This window comes from Psammomys obesus, unplaced genomic scaffold, assembly GCF_907164565.1.
Source record: "Psammomys obesus unplaced genomic scaffold, mPsaObe1.curated_primary_1811, whole genome shotgun sequence".
In the NCBI taxonomy this organism is placed as follows: Eukaryota; Metazoa; Chordata; class Mammalia; order Rodentia; family Muridae; genus Psammomys; species Psammomys obesus.
Window position 1 is genome coordinate 25,925,079 of NW_026596040.1, and position 21,887 is coordinate 25,946,965.

A 21,887-nucleotide genomic window follows, 5' to 3' on the forward strand; every position below is an offset into this window, starting at 1 on the left:
AAGTTATCTAGGGGATACACACCGAGGTAAATAAATGACCAGGGGTAGAATGTGGATGTTCTGTTCAAGTGAGGCTTAGCTACTACTTGTAGTTAGTTACATGGTAGCCAGCAATTGTGATAACAGAGGGACATGAAATCTAAAAGCACAGCAGAGTGTATGGTATTCTATGTAATGTGGGGTTATGTGTGTGGGTTTACACCCACTTAATGCTTTACACTACAAGTGTGTTCTTGAGACTGAAATTAGGCATTGCCAGCTTTTAAAGCAATAAATTGGTGGCTAGAAAAGAAAAGAAATAAAGTCTACTACTGGAACTCTTTTCAAAAACCAGTAGAGCACTGGTTTTCCAAGAGTGGTTCCTGAATCAGGTGCCTCTGAATCTGGGAATTTTCTAGAAATGTAAATTCTGGGATCTCCAGGTAACTCCCCTTGGGTTATCTGAGTTCAGTTTGGACCATGGAGCCCAGCAATCTATAGATTATGATAGGCTAAGGGCCTGAACATCACTGACCAGAAAGGAAAAACTGACTAGTGCCCCAGCCCAGAGACCTTCTTCTTGGGACCTTGTGTGTGTAGCAGGTGTTGGCTCCTGGCGGCTACTTTTCTGAAGCTCTGTCCTGGTAAGAAGTGAAACTCGGCTAGTTAAATGCTCTTTCCCCAAGGCAAGCTTTCTGTTTCATGAAAAAAAGGTGAGATTGACAGATATCTTTTTCTGTGTACTAATATTTTACAGACCTTTGATTTTGTGTGTGTTGGTAGTGAGGGCGTATGTGTGAGTGGGTGGCTGGGTGGGTTTGTGGATGCAATTACCCCCTTCAGGCATGTGGAGAGACCAGCAGGCTGAATGGGTTATTTTCCTCAATTTCTTCTTGACATGTATTATTATTGTTACTATGCTTATTTGGTTGGCCTGGCTGGCCAGGGAGCCAGTAAAGGCCTGTCTCTGCCACCCTGACGTACACCTACACTGAGCTCTTATTTGGGTGCTTGACCACTGCGGCGGCTCCCAGCTGTGTTCTGTGTGTTGTGCCTTCACTATAGTCCTCTTAAATACTAGTCATTTATGAAGGTTTTGTGAGATACACCTATTGTTGGATATATAACAAGTAGTCATATGCTCAGCATCTTGAATTATTTACTGTGATCTTTGTGAATACTCTGGAAGTTGGTTTTTTGTTTTTTGGTTTTTTTTTTTAATGCTTAATCATTGCTGGGATAGCCACTTAAGGGTAACTCTCTCCATTGTGTGTGGGGGGTTGTCTTTCTAAGACAGGGTACCGCCACAGGCTTTTTGACTGAAGCTTATTATTTATTAATAATCCAAGGCCTTAAACTTTGGTTTGTTCTCCAGCTAACTCGCAATTTCTTATCCCTTTTGTACTAACCTAACTTCAGCTACAAGGCTGGTTACCTCTCCTTTGCTTCATGTCTGGCTTCCTCTGTGTCCTGGTGCCAGGTGAATTCTTTTCCAGCCTGACTCTATCCCTGAGTTCCTTTCTTCCTGCCGGAAAGTCCTGCTTCCTAATCCTACCTCAGCTTATTGGGCATCAGCTTTTTATTGACAGGTGACGTTGACACATAAAAAACAAGAGATTATCCCTACAATAGGTCTTTCTCCATCCTCAGTCCTCAAACTTCTCATGAATTCAAGGGTTCTGTTAGGGTACTACCTTGGGCAGCTGAACATCTTTGAAACTGGCACAATAGAGTGATAGAAATAAGTTACCAGGTATTGATAATTAAACAAATAAAACCGGAAGGGTGAAAATATAAGAGAACTTTTGTGCTTTCTAGGTTCTCAAGAGTAATGTATAAGAAATCCCTCTATACAAATTATTTTTTCTGCTTTGTGGTGTGTGTCTATGTGTGTGTGTGTGTGTGTGTAGGTCAGAAAACACCCTTATGTGGGTACCAGGGATTGAACCCAGGTCATCAGACTTACACTGCTGATGCTTTACCTGCTGATCCATCTGACTGTCCCCAGCCCCTCCTCCTCCTCCTCCTCCTCCTCCTCCTCCTCCTCCTCCTCCTCCTCTTCCTCCTCCTCATCTTCCTCCTCCTCCTTCTTTTAATGAAAACAACTAATTTTGAGCATTTGGGTTAGTAGTACTAGATGATCTCAGATCTTGTCTCTTATAGATAGTTTACATTAGGTACACTTTTCAGTACATGTCCTGCTGGAAGATATCAGCTTCACAAGTTAAAGTGTGTTTAGTGTGTCCAAGGACTTGCAGTCAGGAAACAAAATTTAATCCTGACTTCTCTCAAGTCTCTACCTTTGGGTGACCATCAAGTTTTCTAGGCTTCAGTGTTTAGTTTGAAGTGTTAGTTTGTCTGTCGTGGTTTAAGTGAATAATTGTTGTTCTATATCCACTAGAAGAAAAATGTTTTACCCACGTGTTAGAAATGAGAATGTGCTTGGGCTGTAAACTTAAGTCTTCTTGATAGGTTTTTTAAATTTGTGGAAACAAATTTCCTGTGCCACTTAATAATCTCTGAAGATCTGTCAAAACTCTGAAAGTGATGGCAGCTTTAATTGTTTGGAGTTGATTATTGGAAACATTTTTAAAGTTTGATCGTTGGTTTCTTTGTGTGTGTCTATGTTGTTCATTTTGGGCTCTGACTGGAACACTTACTAGAATGTGCCGCTTGGTTTATGGGCTTCAATATAACTGGTATTCACATTTTTATTCCATTTTGCTATTTTTGTTTGCGCATTTGTTTTTAATGAGAAAAGTATAGCACCATTAAATCTGGACTGTTTCCTTGCAGTGACCCGTATGTGAAGCTGTCATTGTATGTAGCTGATGAGAACAGAGAACTGGCTTTGGTTCAAACAAAGACAATTAAGAAGGTAGGTTGGCCAACTTCTATGAGATTTCATAGAAGTCATAATTTAACATTTTCATTTTTTTCTTTGTAGAAGTTTATGTTTTAAGGATAAAATAGCAGTATTTTTAACTGTCAATATTTTTCACATCTAAAAATCATCCACAGTCCAGAACTTTCCCATGTTTCACCTGAGTTATCTGTATAAAGTATTTTTTTTCTCTTATAATACATATAACCAAACAAATAAATTGTTATGGTTAATATTTTTCATAGAGAATTTAAGCTGTAGATTAAAGCTGATTTAATGAAATGGGTTATAGAATTGGAAGGCAAAAGAGGAATGGTTTAGCTGCTGCCTAAGGAAGCAAAACCCTTGATCACATGAAAATGCATGAATGTATTAATAATACTATTGTAGGTTCATGCGCGCAGCTTCTCCTGTTGTTTGTGTGTGTGTGTGTGTGTGTGTTGTGCATGTTCATGTGAAGGGAGAAGTGGACATGTATGTCACTAAGCCCAGACCTTGCTAACTCGGGTGCATGGGCAGGCCAGCGAACCCTAGGATCTGTCCCTGTGCCAGAAGGACTGATGCCGCACACTCCTCCACACACTTTATTTGAGTGCTAGGGCTCACACTTAGTTAGGTCTTCATGCCTTCACATGAGCAAGCATTTTACTGGCTGAGTCATCTCAGCCCATAAAAAATAATCCCTAAGTCCACTCACCTTTATGTTTCTGTTTACAAATAAAAAATAGCGGGATACTTCATCTGTGTGTCTTGTCTTACGGGGGTGAGGACAACTTTGTTAAAGATTCATGTTTTCTACCAAGACTATATTTGTGTTTTAGAGTTGCTTGTGAGTTATTATTATTCTCACTCTCTCTCTCTTTCTCTCTCTCTCTCTCTCTCTCTCTCTCTCACACACACACACACACAAACACTGTTTCTATAAGTCTGTTAGATACTTTGCAAAATGTATCCTGATTCCATGATAGCTAAAAAAATATTGCATCCTTTCTGCTGCTATGGAAACATTTCAGATCTTTGTTACAGTCAGGTCATTTTGTATAGGAAACAGTAATGCAGTGTCCTTCACCTGGCATTGAGACTAACAGTAAAATCTGTTTTCAAACAAGCCAGCCCAGAGATTAGTGGGAGGCTGCCTGTGAGGATGGAGGCCATTGTTCCCGGTGTTATGTGCTGGCATTCGTTCTGTTCCCAGTAAAGCTGGGGCACCTAGTTGGAAGAGCAGTCAGGGGGCCTGCTCCCCTGCTGGCCTAGAGCCGAGGACCTATGCGAGGGACTAGGGTATCGCAATGTCCTGCATTTGGAGTGACAGCCCTGCCTCCCCCTCCCTTTGCCAGCTGGAGGGAGTGTCTCCGTTCTCGCAGCCAGCCTCCTGGTTAGTATTTGCTGTGCTGTGCTGTACTGTGCCGCGCTTGTAGAAGAGCTAAGGCTTCCTCTACCCGTGTCCCTGCTCTGTCTGCTTTGTGGTCTCCTTTTGTCCCTTGCCTGCCTGGGAACACCTCCTACTTCATTCCCTGTAGCTGTCTTTCAGGTCGGGGGGGGGGGGGGGGGGGGGAGATGCCGGGAGGCGGGCATTCACAACCCCCCCCCCATTCCATTTCAGTTCTATTCATGCCCCAAAGTGTGGTCATTTAGGGTGGGGTTCTCTGTGGAGTTGGGGGTGTAGGGAAGGCGCAGTTTTACTGTTTTTTAAACCAATGTTAGTTGGTCATTGTCACAGTGTTGTTTTGCATATGTGGTATACTGTGCTGGGATTTTTTTTTTCTTTCCCTGCTAAAAGGCAATCATGGTGATGAACTGATTTTTTCAGTTTCAGAATTGTACAGGTCATTTTTACAGATTGTGTTTCCTTGACTTTTATGCTTGTACAAACGTGAGTACGTGCATGCATGTGAATGTGTGTGTGAGTGTGTGTTTCTTCATACAAAGGGTTTTATATTTGTTTAGAAGGATGTTTTGTTTGGGCTAAGCATCAAAATATCGTTCCTGTGATCTTGCAAGATGTATATTTAAATAGATTGATAAACAAATGATATATGAATGAAGAAGATCAAAGGATATTTTTTAAATGAAAACTTTGAGAAAAAGAAAAAATAGAGTTCTTTTTGGTTATAGACACCCCCCCCCCCCGTGTGTGTGAGAGAAATGTTAAAATCTCATCAGTATTGTTCTGTATAAAATGTCGATGCTGATGTGAGCAGTGAGCAATTCCAGCCATTCTAAGTTTGACACACACTTGTAGCAGGTAAAGGGAAGTAAACAAAGTTTACTTCCTTCTTGATAGAGTAAATCCTCTTTAATGTCATTTTCTAGAGGAAATTTTCATTCTCATGGCTCATTGTCAGTAAGTCCCAGCATTTTTCCTTCGGGTGAGTTTGCACAATTTATGATTTCCTTGTCATGAATCACCAGTTTCATAAATATAGTCCCTCCCGATCCATTTTGGGTTGATACAATAGTCTCAAGTAATTGAGTAAGTGTTGCTTTTATTGCCATTTTGAAAATCGTTTTTGTGAGGAAAATGTTTGTGCAAATGTGAAGAGTTGTTTTATATTAGTAACTGTCAGTTCTAGAGAACATTAGTAACATGGCCAAAGATCACAAAATAATCTCTCTTCCAGACGCTGAACCCAAAGTGGAATGAAGACTTTTATTTTAGAGTAAGTTTCTCTTCTATTTTGTAATGATTGTTATTGATATCTGGGTTGACAGATCAAAATAGACTCATGGAAAGAAAACTAGTTAGCATTTTAAATCAGGAATTTCTCTTAAGACAGAAAATGTTTGGGTGGGTTGACTCTGAATGTGTCCCAAATTTTGAAAATCGGGGTGGGGGGGTTATTTGGGGCTGGATAGGAGAAATTAAAAAAAAAAAAAAAAAGCCTGTCAAAATATGTTACTCTTTCAGCTCAAGCTTTTCTTTAAAAATAAGATCAAATTAAGTCTTTAGGGTCTGGTTAATTTTTGTTGTTGGTGGTTGGTTGGTTAGTTTTGTTTTTGCAACCTTTCAAAAATAAAATCTGCAGAAAAAAAAGAATGTGATTTTAAAAAATCACATTTAAAAAGGCAAAAACAAAGAGAATGCAATTTAAAACAAGAGTTGAATGATTCCTATAAGATATGGATTATGAGTCTCTCATGCACAGTAGGGACATGGTTAAAAGGAAGCATTGCCCATTACGGGTGATGAGGCCGGGGTTGGCTCCGTGGAGGAGTCCATGTCTGCCACTCTGGAGACCCTGGGTTTATCCCCAGCACTGTCTTCCCACAAGAGACAGAAAGATTACCAGTTATGTTCTGATTAGAAGGGAAAGGTTTCTAATTCAGAGATCTAATGTATACAATTACTTTCAATACCACTGAATAGGGGAACATTTCCTCAGCCTTTGGCACCTCCTGTTTAGAGCAGCTGGATACAGAAGTAGATTCTGTGAATCAATGGAGACTGGTGTTTGCTAGCAAATAATACTTGAACTTATTAAGCCCCTCGGCCATTTAATTGGGAAAAAGGGGGGGGCTTTCCCCTTTAAAAAATGAACGTTTGAGTTGTCTACACACCTGGGATGCTAAAAAGACTCCCCTGCAAACTTAGGCCTCCTATTGCCTGTGTGCTAAGAACCACACTGCCAGCAGCCCCCATGAACACACCCCGGCTTCTTCCTTCCAGCCATGATAGGATTTTCTGCACTGTACACTTGGATGGCTTACCCCGCATCTGTTTTCTGTTATGCTCAGAGCTGACACACGGCACTGAGGTTTTAACACTCAGTGGATCCCGTGTTCAGATATATTTAGATATATTTTAGATAACTCTGTGAAGGACTGAAGAGCTTTCCAGGGCTGAGAAGTGTTTGTTACTGGCTCTTAATTAACTGTCAAATACAAGCAAGCAGCCTTCTCACGAACCTCTAAATTATTTGTACTCCTTCCATTGGTGCCACATGGTATGAATTCTAGAAGAAATAAAACTTTTTGAGTGGCTCTTAACCTATAGGCATATTTCTGCCTTTGTTTTTCTCTTTTTAAAAGATCTCTGTTTTATCCCCACTACAATTTCGTATGGAATGCCTATTACTTGCCTGTTCCTGTTACAGACTATCACTGCATTCCTGATAGGACCCGTTGCAGAGTCAGTGAATAGGCAGCCATCCATCTGGTTGTCTGTTGCTAAGCTGTCCGCAGACCCAGGGCCAGGAGCTCAGGCTGAGCATGTGAGGTCTGTGCACCACAATCAAATATAATTTCATTCCATGTTCCATGAAAGGGGCCCAAGCCTAGCATTCAGGCCAAATCATATGTCTGTCATCAACACTCATAGCCTTTGAGAACACCATTTTTAATCTCCTACATCCCTTTCCCTACATCCCAAGTCCTTTCAGTGTAGGCTTTTCTTCGATGATTGACGGGCAAGGATGGAAGCAGCAACACCTGGGGCCGTATCTGGCAGGGTTGGTGATTAGTCTGTGGCACCGGGAGTCTAGACAGGAGACACAGGTTATTTGCATGAGTTTGGGTAAAGAGAAAGAAACCAACACTGGCAGCCTCGCGGCTGTGACTCTACCCTGACCCAGGGCAAGTTCTAATTGCTTGGTGCGCTACTGGCTTGTGCTTTCCTAGGCAAATTGCTTCAAGCACTTGCTTTCAGTGATCTCCGAGAGAAGGATGAAGTGATCGTTACATGCTCTTGGGTTGTTAGGAGAATTAAATAAGGCCAGAGAGTGTTAGTGTTTCGGGAAATGATAGTTGGAGGTGAGCACAGTGGTCAGCTGCCGTTCTTAGGTTCATTACCACCACTATCATTATTCGGCTAGTGAGCATAGGCCGTTGACCTACAGTTGTGAGGGCGCTGCTCTAGAACAGGCTGGAAGTCCTTGAAGACTGCCGAGAATCGCTCTTCAGGAGACCATGATCCTGTCTTTTTCTGGTATACCTAGCTATTCAGGAGAGGTAAGAGATAAGTAATAGTGATAAGCAGGCCAGTCAATATGGTAGAGTCGCGTATACTAGAAATCATTCTTAATTCTGCCTCTCATTTCAATTTTAAAATTATACCTGTTGATTCTTGAAATGTAATTTTGTCCCTTTTAGGTAAATCCATCTAATCACAGGCTCCTTTTTGAAGTATTTGACGAGAACAGATTGGTAAGTCCTTGGTTGTGAGTTTTGATTTATTTCTTAAAAACTGAATTTTTCGAGTAGCGCCTTCCGGGTCTGCGGGGTCACTCACAGCAGTTCACATGCCCCAAGAGGACTGTTTCTGTCTCACTGTTCAAGTCTTCAGTTGCAGCAAATATTTGTGGGTTGCTAGGACAGAAAATGTATTGGGGTATGTGTATGTTTTTTTATAGTTAATACTACTAAAGGTCACCTGTGACAGCCTCACCCCAAATGCCTTGTTATACTCTCTTTGGGGCACACACATGAGTAGCTTCATCTGTAAAGAGGCCATCAGACTTGTAAACAGCATCCCTCAGACATGCACACCACAGCGAGAGTTCACCGACAACTCTACAGTGATCGTCTCTGGGGAAACAAAAAAATCTAATTACCAGTGTATAGTTAAAGCAAGTTCCCTTAGTGGATGAAATCAAACAGTGGTACTTTCTCAAGAAAAATCCTTAGAAAGTAATTTTCAGAGAGCAGCAGAAAGGCTGGCGGTGTGGCTCGGTGGTAGTACCCAGTACTTGCCTGCCATGTCTGAGGTTCCATTCCCAAAACCATAAAAACAAACCCATACCTGAAATAAAACCCACCTAAGGCAAAATAAGAAATCTCAAAGACATTCTCGAAGAAGCTAGCTGATATAACCAGCATTTTATATACAGATTGTTTTATATATGTGTGTGTGTGTATATATATATATATATATATATAAATATATATGTATATATAATTGACATAGACTCTACAGTGTGTATGTGGTGGTTAGAAGACAGCCTTGTGGAGAGTTCTCTCCTTCCGCTTTTATGTGAGTTCCAGGGACACTGGTGACTGGGTTTGCATGACAAGTGCCTCAGTGTGCGGAGACATTTAGCTGGCCCAGTGTTTTGTTTTCCTTCAGTAACTCGAATATTTACATCAAATTCTCATGAGCCAAGTGTCCCCGCTATGAAAACAAACATGATCGAGTTATGTGTCAGTCTTTAAAGCACTCTGAGAAGCGGGAGTGAACGTCAGAGCACTTGACTGGGCTGTACTCCTGTCTACTGCCCTGTCTAAGAGGAATGTGCATTCATGCGCCCATCTTTCCACGGAATTCAGCTGAAACTCCGCAAACTGTGGAATAGCTTGAGGATGACAGAATGGACCATTAAGAGAACCCTTGAGACACAGTTATGCACTCCCTGTCATTAGGGGTGAAAGAACGCTGGTTCCCCGGGTGTGAGTATAATTAAATGGCAGCTGGGGGGACACAGGGTCTGGCACTGCGTCTTGTCAGTGTCCGCCTATGTTACAAATAGCCAGACCTTCTATCCTTAATGAAGAATTTGGGGGTGGGTATAATCTCATGTGCTTGGCTTTATTCTTGCAAATGGAAAGCTAACAGATCAGCCCTCCCCTCCCAGCATCTTTCCTGCTTTAAATATGGGATCATAGCTTTGTTGAAATGGACAGCGTCTTGGGGAGAGTGATCATTAGGGACCCTGAGGAACTCTTGCACAGTACAGTATTTCCTGCCTCTCACCCTCTTATCAACCTGGAGCCATTGACTAAGCTAAAAGTATTCATTGAAATAATCAATCATGGGGGCTGGAGCGATGGCTCAGTGGTTAAGAGCATTGTATGTCTTCCATAATGAACCCAGGTTCAATTCCCAGCAACCACATGGCAGCTCACAACTGTCTGTAATGCCAATTCCAAGGGATCTGGCACCTTCACACTGATGCACATAAAATAAAAATTAAATAATTTTTAAAAAGAAATAATCAAGCAGTAAGTCTGTGCAGGAACAGGGCTCCACCGACTGATACTTAACCCCGAATTGTGGAGGGAAGTCGTTTTAAAATGAAACAATGGCCAAAGTTGAAGAGAAAGCACCTCTTAATGTTCTTTTTACTAAGAGAAATGTGTTGCTTAAAAAGTGTTGTGTTTGTTTTCATTTGTGTGATCTAAAATAAGGATTGTAATTGAGCAACCTTGCTGTAGATAAGGAAGTATATTTCCAAACCAAAGGGGAGCTCTAGAAGTCGTGTTTTGTATGTCCGCTTTCGCCTTGCCCCAGGCTGTCCGCTGTGCGGCTATGATGCGCAGAATGCCAGTGGTGCTGGTGGCGGCTTTTTCTTTGTTGGCTGTTAATCCAGTGAAGACAATACGTGACTGGAGTCTACTTGGAAGCTCTGGCGTTGAGCAAACAACCGTCTAGGTCTCACAGAGGTTATTTTTGCCATTCAGAACTCTGGGCTTTCAGAAAACAAGTTTGGGTGCCTGTCAACACAGGGTTAATCCGCCACACCTTCTACTCTAGAGCTGTTGACAGAGACATGCCTTGTAGATTTTAAAATAAGTTTTTGTCACTCTTTGCAGCCTGGTATTTTCCTCTCCTGTTTTCTTTTTTTTTTTAATTTTATTTTTCTTTTTAGTTACATTTTGTTAACTCTGTGTCCCAGCTGTATCCCGCTCCCTCATTCCCTCCCCAATTTCCTCTCCTGTTTTCTAAAGTCCTGCCGAAATAAAATCTCCTTGTTAGGGAACTGGTGTTTCTGGATCATAGGAAAGAGCATATTTAAAATGCAGAGGCTATGTCCAGGTTTGTTATGGATCTGATGACAGTTTTTTGGCCTGTGCACTTTTAATTCTCAGGTCTTTTCTGGCTTGTTGCAGACAGCAAGATTCTAGATTTGTGGCCTAACTGTGGTAAATCTTGCTGAGTTCTGCCTGGAAAAACAGCTCCAGGTGTTTCTTCTGTATATTTAAGTTAAATTACTACAAAGCCCACATACACACTGCTCTTCAGTTCTCTCTCTCTCTCTCTCTCTCTCTGTGTGTGTGTGTGTGTGTGTGTGTGTGTGTGTGTTGCAAGAGAGATTGTTTTTTCCAGCTGGGTTTCTTTTCTTTGTTAACTGCTGTGTCTGGCAATCATATTATATGTGACACACACACACCCCCCCTTTAAATGAAGAATGTTTATAGTAAGTAGCAAGAACTGGACCAGGCCCACAGCTGGCTGTGCAGTGTGCCCCCTGCGCCTCCACTTGGCTATTTTGTTACTTGAAGATCATGGTCTAATTATTTCCCATTAAAGGGACACTGATTCCACAGGGTGTGTAATCGTATTTATAGTACGTTTTATTACTTTGCATTCCCTCGCGGTAGTGTAGTGATATCATAACAGAAACATAACATTTAATGCTTGAGAGGGTTTGCCCTGCAGCCAAGCTGTAGTTTACTTGTTTTCTGGTGGGGTAGGGAGGTGGAAGACATACCTTTGGGTGCATGTGCTTGCTGCAGGGTCCCCAGCATCAGCTAGAGAGAGACCTGGTGCTCTGGGTAGTCGGTAGTTGGGGGAAGCGGTGCCCGACGAGTGTGATGGGTCAGATTTACAGCGGCATGGCTGTGTGTTTGCTGCCTCAGTCAGCTGCCCCAGCTCCCTGCTGGGCCGCCCCTTTCTGACAGAACTGCAGCAGCTGGGAAGGTGCTGTTTCAGGCTCTTGCCGTTTAGAGGGGGGGAAAACACCAAGAGAGGGGAAACTTCACTAAGTCCAGAAGCTGGCATTGGAGGGGGAGCAGGCGGTCATGTGTCTCTGGCCATCCTACCCTCTGTCACAGAGTAGATGAGAGCTTTTTGCTCTTATCCAATCATGCCTGGAATGCTGCTTGCCACTTGGGCTATTTCTGCTATCTGTCGCTCTTGGTGCCTCAGTGCTAACGGTTTGGCAGATGGGACACTTTTTCTTGGAGTTGGTGTCTTTGGGTTTTGACTTCTGGCAGTACTGGGCGTGTTGTTGTCGCTCGCCCTCTCCCTGCCGGCCCCCCTGGTCACCATGGCCCATCGTCTTCGGTTTCATTTTGGCTCTGGCCGCAGCAATACGGCCCCCGAGTCTGAGATTCTAGACCAGGAGAGAGAAGAGGACGTTTTCATGGCATTCCACACGCTGCCACGGAGAAGCAGCCCGCACCCCTTCACCCAGAACGCAGGGGAAGACAGCGGCCTGCAGGAGGGCGTGGGTGCTCTCAAGCGCAGCTCATCCATGTTCATACCGCAGCTCGTGGCTGGGGTGGACGCCAGGCCCACCCGTAGCTCCTCGGTGCAGATCTCCCTGCAACGCAAGGCCGCAGATGGTGCCACAGACAGCTGCGGCCCACCCGAGGGCCCTGAGGACAGGCCCCCAAGCTCCCAGGCTGACCTCGGAGACCAGGCCGCAGCCACAAGGGTCTCGGCTCACATCAGCTCCTCTGAGCCCTCTCCGGTGGACACTCCTGGAAGCTCTCCCCCCAGGGCAGCCTGGGACCCCGGGACCTTAGTCAATGGTACTTGTGACCACCGTGGTCAGTGTTCCCGCCTGCCCGAGGATACAGAGGTGGCCACCCCAGGCCTGCGCATCCAGCACCGAGCCTCCAGCGCCGATGTGCGCCAGGTGCGGCTGCTGCCCTTCGGCCCAGATGGCCAGGCTGAACCCAGGCGCTGGTCCCTCCAGCACGTTCCAGACGCTTCTGGGAGCTCCGGGAAGCGTTGCTTTGTCTTTCAGCTGCAGCAGCCCCAGCAAGGCGCTCTGGGGCTGGGCAGTGACTTCAACTTTGGCTTCACTGGCACTAAGGGGGACAGGTTGGTGAGGTATCCACGCATTCGGCTGGAGAGGAGCACCTCATACCCCATCCAGCCCCGAGCAGGCCGGGTGAGCCCCACTGAAGACCGAGGAACCCCAGAAGCACCGCCTCGGGCCAGTCGGATGGTCCCCGAGATACGTAGGACAAATTCAGAGAGGACCCCGCAGAGCCCAGGGTGCCTGTTCAAGATCAGGCAGGATCAAAACACAGGGCAGAAGCATTTCCGAATTCTTGTGACTCGGGGACCGGAAGAAGCTCCCCAGAACCAAGAGGAGACTCCCAAGAGCCCTGGACATCCTGGAGCTGGCCCTCCGGTAAGTCCGCAGGTGCGCACATTCGAGTAGCTCAGAGGGACCGGGACAACCCGAAAGCTTGGTTATTTTGCAGCCCAGTCCTCTGCTAAGGGAATGAATATACCTGCCTGTTGGACTCAGTGGATCCCAGTGTTTTGGTAGCAGTTCATGAAGCTAGTTAATCTTTTCAGAAAAAGAAAAGTCTTTTCAGTAGGTTCTTGACGTCAGAAAGCTCCGTCTGTTTTGGAATCCCAAGATAAACACACACCCTTTCTAGTTTTCCTTCTGGATGAAAGAACTTTAAAAATATAGTTCTTAAAATTAGTCTGCTATAAAACAAATCAGCGCCTAAATGTGCTGATGTTGGAAGTGCATTTGAAACCTTGCTTGCAAACAAGGTCCCGGACAACTCTAAGCTAAAGCTCAAAGGCTGTTTGGGACGGAGAGGCAGTTGAGCCTCTTAATCATTAGTCCCATTACAAAATTGATTGTTGTTAGTTTTCCTGCCATTAGGTATTTCAGGTCAAGAGCAGTGTCACTTTGGGGACAGTAGGAGGTGTGTTTTGCGAGCAGATTGGCAGTGGACAGAGTGCCATGAGAAAGCTGTGGTGGGGACATATCACACAGCCATGTGAATTAGCACGGCCCACTTGAATGTCGAAGCCAACCGTGCTGATGTGGGATACTGCGCTGTCTCCAGCTGTGGAAGCAGGCTCCTGAGAGGACATTCTGGCTTCCCTGCCTGTGGGGTTTTTGCTCACTCCCTTTGGGTGAAATGGAGTGCAGAAGGCAGCTGCTGACCGCCCAGCCCGGCATGACACTGCAGCTCAGTCAGTTTTTAAGCAGCCAGATTTCCCTGTGCTAGCCACCCTCCTTGACTGTTTTCTCAAAGAACAGCCTCCTGTTTCTAAGGGCCTCTCTCCCCAGAACTTCGTGTGATTGATAGATCCAGGGTATGATCATGAGATGGCATGTGGGCCTCCCTGTTTGGGTTTCTGTGTATCGTAGAATACTGTGGCCTGTTGTTGATTTGTGTTTGGAAGTGTTTCTGGTGGTCCAAGTAAACACAATCACTCCTCTAAATTTTCACCCTTGGCTTGGAATAAAGGCAAGTGGATTCTTTCTTCTTTATGCCCACTAAGTCTTATACCTTTTTTTGGTCCAAAACCTCTATTATGATACAAATTTCAATGAGTTTTGACAATGTAGTTCATTTAACCTACCCCAAGAAATCATTGCTGAACAGTTTCAAGCTTTATCAGCCCAGTCCTATGTTCAGCTGGAAACACTTCTCCAGTGAAGATGCCATTCCTCAGGATGAGGTGGTCACTGAAAACTAGTCATTGTGGCGTCTGGGTGTGGAGGACAGATCAGTTATATGACCAAACTCTCAGCCTAGAATCTCAAATGATTAAAAAAAAAAAAAAAAAAAAAGAGTATCCTAAAATGATGTAGATTTTAAGAAGGGCTTGTCTAACGTGCCAGGACTGGGTAGAACAGTGGTCCTCAACCTGAGGGTTGTGACCCCTCGTGACAGATATCCTGCACATCATATATTTACATTATTAGTCATAACAGTAGCAAAGATACAGTAGCAAAGTAGCAAGGAAAATGATTTTACTGTTGGGGGAATCACCACACAGTGAGGGTTGCAGTGTCAGGGAGGTTGAGGACCGCCAGTGAGGCGGATAGCACATTCTGGAAGAAAGCTTGCCTTGGAGACAAAGCTTTACCTAGAGAATGCATTTCTGAGGCTGTGTGTTGTGAATATGGAAATAATTAGCACATGGTTGGTAAGCTGAAGCTTTTTTTGTTTTGAAGCAAAAGCCTTTTCCCAAAACAAAACAAAAAAGAAGAGAAAGCAGACCTGGCCATGTAATGGAACTGTCTGTCCATTCACTAGTTTTGTTGAGTATGTCATAGGGACCAAGGGTGTTAGGCTTGGCGAGCAGCTGCCTGGGCCTTATTTATCTTGAAGGAAAACATTCACTTGGGCGTCTACAGTCTGGCTGCCGCTAGCCTCTTGCTGCGGTTCAGATATCTGCTGCTTTAGTCTATCATTATTTCATCATTAGTCCATCATTATTTCAAATGAAGAATTACGTACAGTTGATTACTCAGTCTGGGCATGAGAGATGTAGAAAATCTTTTGATTTGGAATTCCTTTTGCACAGCATGCTCAGTGTGCCTTTAAATGTGCCTCCCAAACATGCTGTTGTGACCAAAATCGAAAACTGTTAACCAGCTAGATTGCTAGAAAAAATACAGGGGAAATGTGTGTGAGAGTAGAGTCCGCCAAGGTCAGCCACCATCCATCCATCCATCAAGCAAATCTGTTCTGAAAGGCACCAGAAGCCGTTACCTTTACAGTAAGCCTGACTGTATCCGAGTTACCCTGGGACGGATGTGCCGTCTGCACTTACACACAAAACCCCTTTACACACATAACTGCCAAGCTCTTCATTTTTCAAGCCCGAGGAGCCAGCTTTCCAGTCCCCTTGATAATTAGTAAGCATTCAAGGTCTTCCATGTCTATGATGTCACCCTAGATACTTAGAAAGGCCGGGGAGTTTCTTAATTTCTTGCTGACACAGGGTTTGTAAGCAAACAGAGAGAGGAGGGCCCAAGAGCAAACGCAGGAATTCTCTCACCTCCCACGCATGGGAGTAGAAGGGAGGGCTCACCTTCCACAGGCCTCTGAGCTGCACCAGGCTGTTCAAGAGCACAGTGCTCTTTTGTGGATACAGGTGCGCTTTGCTGCATGACAAAGGAATGTACAAATTATTTTCAACTGGAGAGAATTTCGGTTTGAATGCCTCCCAGAGAAAAAGGCTTTTATAGAAAAAAAAAAGTTAATATTTTTTAAACTACAAAAATAAACTCCAAATTTTAACTGCCAGTTTATTTGGGAGGGGAAAAAAAACTGCATTGTAATGGAAAAGGGGAAAGTTATATTCCTTAACTGACTTTATTTTTAAATTTTAAAAAGTTTTTTTTTAATCCTTTCAGTTGTATTGCTCTCTCTTCATGAAGTCATGCATGAGAATAACCCAGTGCTATATGACTCAATTTCAACTATTTTCAGCAATGTCTTAAAAGTTGTATAGGCAGCACATGGGGCTGACACTGGCTAGAGTTTATCACCCAAGACAGCTGGTACTTGAAGTAGCAGCTTGTGGTTTAACACCTCACAATTGAAGACGATGATGATGTCATCGATGATGAAGATGATGAATCTCAGAAAATATGATGTGGAGGCATAGCCATCTCACTGGGCTTTACCAGCTGGTGTGCGGAGCACCGTTAATTCACTGTTTCCGATGCAGGCATGAGATGGTATCATGTGTGATGACATCAGCATGACTTGTATTCCATGGTACTTTATGTGTAGACGATGGGAGTATACATACCTGTGTGTGGACGCATACAAACGCAGGCACAGCATACGTGTGCTAAGCCTAAAGGGGGCTTCAGTGCTTCTTGTGATACAATGCTCCTGCTGAAAAATTGGGCAGACACCAGGGAATTTTACATGCTGTCTTCCTGGAAGTCAGAGGCAGCTAGGGCCTCCGGCAGGCACTTGTCTAGCTCTGCTGCCGGGAGTACTTAGAAACCCTCTTGAGCTCTTTTGTCAGTGAACTCGTCTGACACCCTCCAAGCTCCCACAAAGCAACAGTCTTATTGCTAGCTAGGAGTAGGTACATCGGTTTCTGCCCAGAAGCTGGACTCAGAAACCAAGTGATGAGGTAACTGTAAGCACTCAGTGCCTGATGAACAGGACAGTGAACATTGATGGAGTGTGAAGAAATGTTGGCTTTGATGTCTAACCTGATTCTTCTCTGCCATCATCAAGTTTTTCCTAACCACTTGCCCCCTGCAGACCTTTGATTCCGTTTCATGGTGGTTGCATTTGCTTGTTTTCAATCTCACAGACGTCTTGGCTGCCTGCTAGCTCACTTTGGCCATACCATTTTATTGGGTTGGAGTTCCAGTGGTGACGTTCACACATACCCTTCATAGGCTGAGAGCTCCATGTGAAGTTTCCTCCCTGTATGACTTTAAAATGAAGAAGCTGCTGGCACTGTGCGCCAGTCGAGCCTTCCTAACAGTGGGTTTGCTTGGTGTAGCTGCTGCTCTGTTTAGGTGAGCCTCGAGGCAGACTTCCCTGCATACTAGTAAATTTGCCATGTCTTCACAGGGGTTCAGAAGGTCAAAAGACACCTATTCATTAAAAATGACAAAGTATTGTATACCTTGCATGTCCCTGTTTGGTTTGGATGTCTTTATGTAGCTAACACTAATCAGAATGTGGTCGTGCTACTTGTGCAAGTTGAAACCACCAGCTAGATTTTTTTTTTTTTTTAATATTTTGGTTTGTTTTGTTTTGGTTGGATTTGGTTTTTTGAGACAGGGTTTCTCTCTGTGTAGCGTTCAGTGTCCTAGACTCACTTTGCAGACCAGGCTAGCCTCAAACTCATAGAGCTCCACCTGCCTCTGCCTCCCTGAGTGCTGGGATTAAAGGCATGCATTAGCATGCCTGCCTAGCTGATTCTTTTAATTAAAATAATTAAATCCATACTCTTGTTGGAAGGGCCTAACAAAAAAGCTCCAGCCACATATTTTCCTTTAAACTCCTAGTTGTGCCACTTGAAACAGTTGTAGTAATAGGAGGAGATGAAATCCACAATGATGCTGAAATTGTTCACTGACTACACAGTGACAGGGTCTAAATTTCCTCGGTAAATGCCAGAAGACTGGCAGTCCCAACCGGAATTGGCTGGTGGCTTTTCAGACATTTATTAGACTGTCATAATCCTCTTGTTTCTTTGATTCACACAAGAGCTGTAGAGGTGTACAGCCTGCTAGGAAGAGACAGTCGTAGGTAAGAAGCCACCCACCATGCACACCCCTCCTGAGGCTTAAAAGGACGACAGAGTTGCTGAAGGAGAAATGGTGAATAGTGGGCTTCTTAATTAGAGAGATTGCTCAGAGGGTTTAACAAATACTCCTTTCTCAGGTTTGCGGAGTAGGCATGATGCTGTCACGGATTCTTCCTAGTTCTCTTGATGGCTTGGCTTTGCTGAGCCAGCTGAGACACAGAAGGGGTATACTCAAGGGAGACAGGTGTGAGTGGGCTTAAGTAAGTCCCTTTGTCCTGCCCGGTTTGAGGCTGTGTCCCAAATCCAAGCGTCTCTTAGCAGCCCCATGTTTGAACAGGAAGTTCGTTTGGAGGATAGAAGGTAGAGCAGATTGAATTTCAAAAAGCCTGCTTCTTGGATGGGGCATTCTAGAACTGTTCTGATACAAGTCAAATGCTCAGCCAACGGCACCGAAGAAATCAAGGTATATAGTAAATTGGAAGGAGCAGTGGTTTCTTTGAGTTGATGATTGTGGTTAAACTGTGAAATTGAGTTACTTTGTCTCTCTGCTAGCTAGGGGAATTGCTTAGTACGTGGGAGGCCCTGTGCTCCTCCTCAGCAAAGGGCCGGGTGTTGTAAATGTGTAACTTTGTATTGGTTCCCTAAGCACCAGCACAGTTGTCCTAATTTTTCAAAAGGGTTCAGTGTTGACGCATTAGCAAAGAGGTTAAAATTCAACCAGGTAGCAAGAGAATAAGCATTTCCTCAGCAAATATGCATTTCAGAAGTCCTAAAGTTTACACTGCCAGTTTTTATAGATGACTGGGAAAGCCGTAGCTTTCAGTTACCTATATTAACGGGGAGGTATCTGTGTGAACCAGGAGCTGTCCTTTTCTAAGGGCTTTCTGGGGAGGAGGGGTTAGTTACGTAAGAGGGTCTTGTTCAGCTGTGTCCTGAGAGAAGGATAGTGATTCCTTTTGTCCTAGAGATTAAAGAAGAGTAGCCATGTTTGTTGTATTGCTCATTTCTTTGCCCATTTTAAAAGCTTCATGAGCTCACTTTTTTAGTTTATCCCCATTTTTTTTAATGGGATTTCTTGATTTGTTGCTGTTTAACTTCTTGGGTTCTTTATATATTCTGGATATTAGCCATCTGTCAGATACAGGGTTGGTGAAGATCCTTTCCCAATCTGTAGGCTGTCATTTAGTTGTGACAACAGTGTCCTTTGGTTTACAGAAGCTTTTCAGTTTCATGAGGTCCCATTTATTGATTGTTGATCTTTGAGCCTATGCTGTTGGTGTTCTGTTCAGGAAGTTGTCTCCTGTGCCAATGAGTTCAAGGCTCTTCCCCACTTTTTCTTCTAACAGGTGTAGTGTGTCTGGTGTTATATTAAGGTCTTGATCCACCTGGACTTCAGTTTTGTGCAGGGTGATAAGTATGGATCTATTTGCATTTTTCTACATGTAGATATCCAGTTAGGCCAGCACCAATTGTTGAAGATGCTGTCCTTTTCCATTGTATGGTTTTGGCATCTTTGTTAAAAATCAGGTGTCTATAAGTGTGTGGGTTTATTTCTGTTTCTTCTATTTGATTCCATTGATCCACCAGCCTGTTTCTGTGCCAGTACCATGCAGTTTTTACTACTGTTGCTCTCTAGTACAGCTTGAGATCAGGGCTGGAGATACCTCCTGAAGATCTTTTACTGTAGAGAATTGTTTTAGCAATTCTGGGTTTCTTGTTATTCCATATGAAGTTGAGAATTTTTCTTTCAAGGTCTGTAAAGAATTGTGTTGGTAATTTGATGGGAATTGCATTGAATCTGTAGATTGCATTTAGTAAGATGGCCATTTTTACTGTGTTAATCCTACCAAGCCATGAACATGGGAGATCTTTCCATCTTCTGATATCTTCATCTATTTCTTTCTTCAGAGACTGGAAGTTTTTTTCATACAAATCTTTGACTTGCTTGGTTAGAGTTACACCAACGTACTTTATGTCAATTGTGGCTATTGTGAAGGGTGTTGTTTCCCTAATTTCTTTCTCAGCCCCTTTGTCTTTTGTATACAGGAGGGCTACTGATTTTTTTTTTTTTTTTTTTTTAGTTAATTTTGTATCCAGCCACTTTGCTGAAGGTGTTTATCAACTGTAGGAGTTCCCTGGTAAAATTTTTGGGGTCATTCATGTATACTATATGTATACATGTATGTCATCATGTTCCTTTAGAATGCAGGGCCATAAACATACCTCTTAAAGAGGAAAGATAATGCTTTGGTCCATATTTTTACAATTAGTTGGATAGATATTTAAGATATATCAGAAATATGTGTATTAAAACTCTAGCTTCCTCCCTACCCATCCACCCTGTCCCCCCCAAAAAAAAAAAACTACAATTTTTTTTTTCAAATCCAGTTTTTAAGGCTAGATGCAACATCACAGACCTAAGATACTTCTTAATTTCTTTAAAGAATTAAAACAGGTGACTGGTGGACTAGCAACTCCCACTCTGGGCTTCTTTTGTATTCTTTTCTTTATTAACTAAAATGGCATCATGGCATCCATGTGGCCTTATTCATGGTTTTACACTCAATTAATGAAACAATAGATTGCATACAGCCTCAGCCATTTTAATTTAGTTTGAATATTTCAGATGATAATTGTGTTGCTTAACAATTGGAGATTTTGAGGTTGGAGATAATACAATGCAGTTGCTGGTGCCATTATCATTCATGAATATGGTTTTCAAGGACTTAATTGTTTTTAAATTCTAAGGTTAAAGTTCTTGTGGCTTGAAATATTTGGGGTTAGTTGAACTGAAGCTCTAATCAAAGCAGAGGCCTTTCTGAGGACATGCCGGGTTTTCTGCTTTGTTTTGAGGTAAAAGTGTGCTAAAAAGGCCCCTGATACCAGGGCATACCTTCACCCCTTTTATTCTGTGCTTTTTTAGCATTGTTCTTGCTTTCCATACAGTTACAAAGAACAGGTGGGTGGGAAGAAGGGTTCTGGGAGTAGTGTGCCCTTCCAGTCATGTCTAGGTTCATGTCTGGGACCCAGTGGAAATGAAAACTCTTCAATAACTTCCATAAAAGTTATCACATCAAACTCTGGAAATTTTCATTTCTGCCTTCACATATGTAGAGTGGGTCAGTTGGTGGAGTGGCGTGTGTGTCTGTCTGTCTGTGTGTCTGTCTTTTTTTAATCCTGGTCACAAAGAATATGTCTTCCTGAAATTAAAGTGCTTTGGTATTCTTATTCATGTTTTATGTACCCCTCGGTACAGATTGCCATTAAACCTAGAGCTTTTAAAAAATTATTTTCAATTTTATTAATTTTACCTCCTGACTAGAGTTTCCCTTCCCTTCCCCTCCTCCCAGTCCCTCCCACCACCCACTCCTCCACCCCCTGTTTCTCTTCAGAAAAGGGCCAGCCTCAAGATATATCAACTAGCCATGGCATATCAAGTTACAGTAAGATTAGGCACATCCTCTTGTATTAAGGCTGGATGAAGCAACCCAGTAGGGGGAAAGGGTCCCAGAGGCAGGCAACAGCGTTAGAGACAGCCCCTGCTTCTGCTGTTAGGAGTCCCACATGAAGACCAAGCTACACAACTGTTACAAATGTGCAGAGGGCCTAGGTCAGTCCCATTCAGGCTCCCTGGTTAGTGGCTCAGGTTGGTTGATTCTGTGAGTTTTCTTGTGGTGACCTTGACCCCTCTGGATCCTTAAAAAAAAAAAAAAAAAAAAAGCATTTTATATTTTAAAGTTAAGTCCTCCAAAGCCTTATCACAATCGCATGAAGACCAACGTCACCCATGTCATGTAACTACAACTGAGATAATTCCTTTCCCTTAGAGTTTTGAGACTTTTCATCTGGGAAGACCACTGGAATCCAGCTATTGTCTCTTGGTGGAGAAAGTTTCTGTTGAGCAGCTATTTAAAACTTCCTACCTGGGGCATGGCGACATGAGGACATCCTTCTTATCTCTGGTGAATGGTTTATTATCCCAGTGAAAGCAAGAGTTGTAACGGATGAGAGATGCTGAGGTGACATGGGTGGCCCTTGCCCTTAATGGCCTTTGACTCTCAGAGAGCCATTCAGAGAACAACACAA

The 21,887-nt window shown here is 43.4% G+C and overlaps 1 protein-coding gene across 6 annotated transcripts in view; it reads left to right on the top strand.

The window, feature by feature from the left end:
• Positions 1-21,887, top strand: part of Nedd4l (NEDD4 like E3 ubiquitin protein ligase) — a 313,579-nt gene that overhangs the window by 172,873 nt on the left and 118,819 nt on the right. For all 6 annotated transcript variants that reach the window (XM_055622704.1, XM_055622705.1, XM_055622707.1 and 3 more), the window contains 3 exons: positions 2,776-2,857; positions 5,485-5,523; positions 7,952-8,005. In XM_055622704.1, coding sequence (XP_055478679.1) covers positions 2,776-2,857; positions 5,485-5,523; positions 7,952-8,005 — 175 coding nt within the window. The remainder of the gene's footprint in view (positions 1-2,775; positions 2,858-5,484; positions 5,524-7,951; positions 8,006-21,887) is intronic.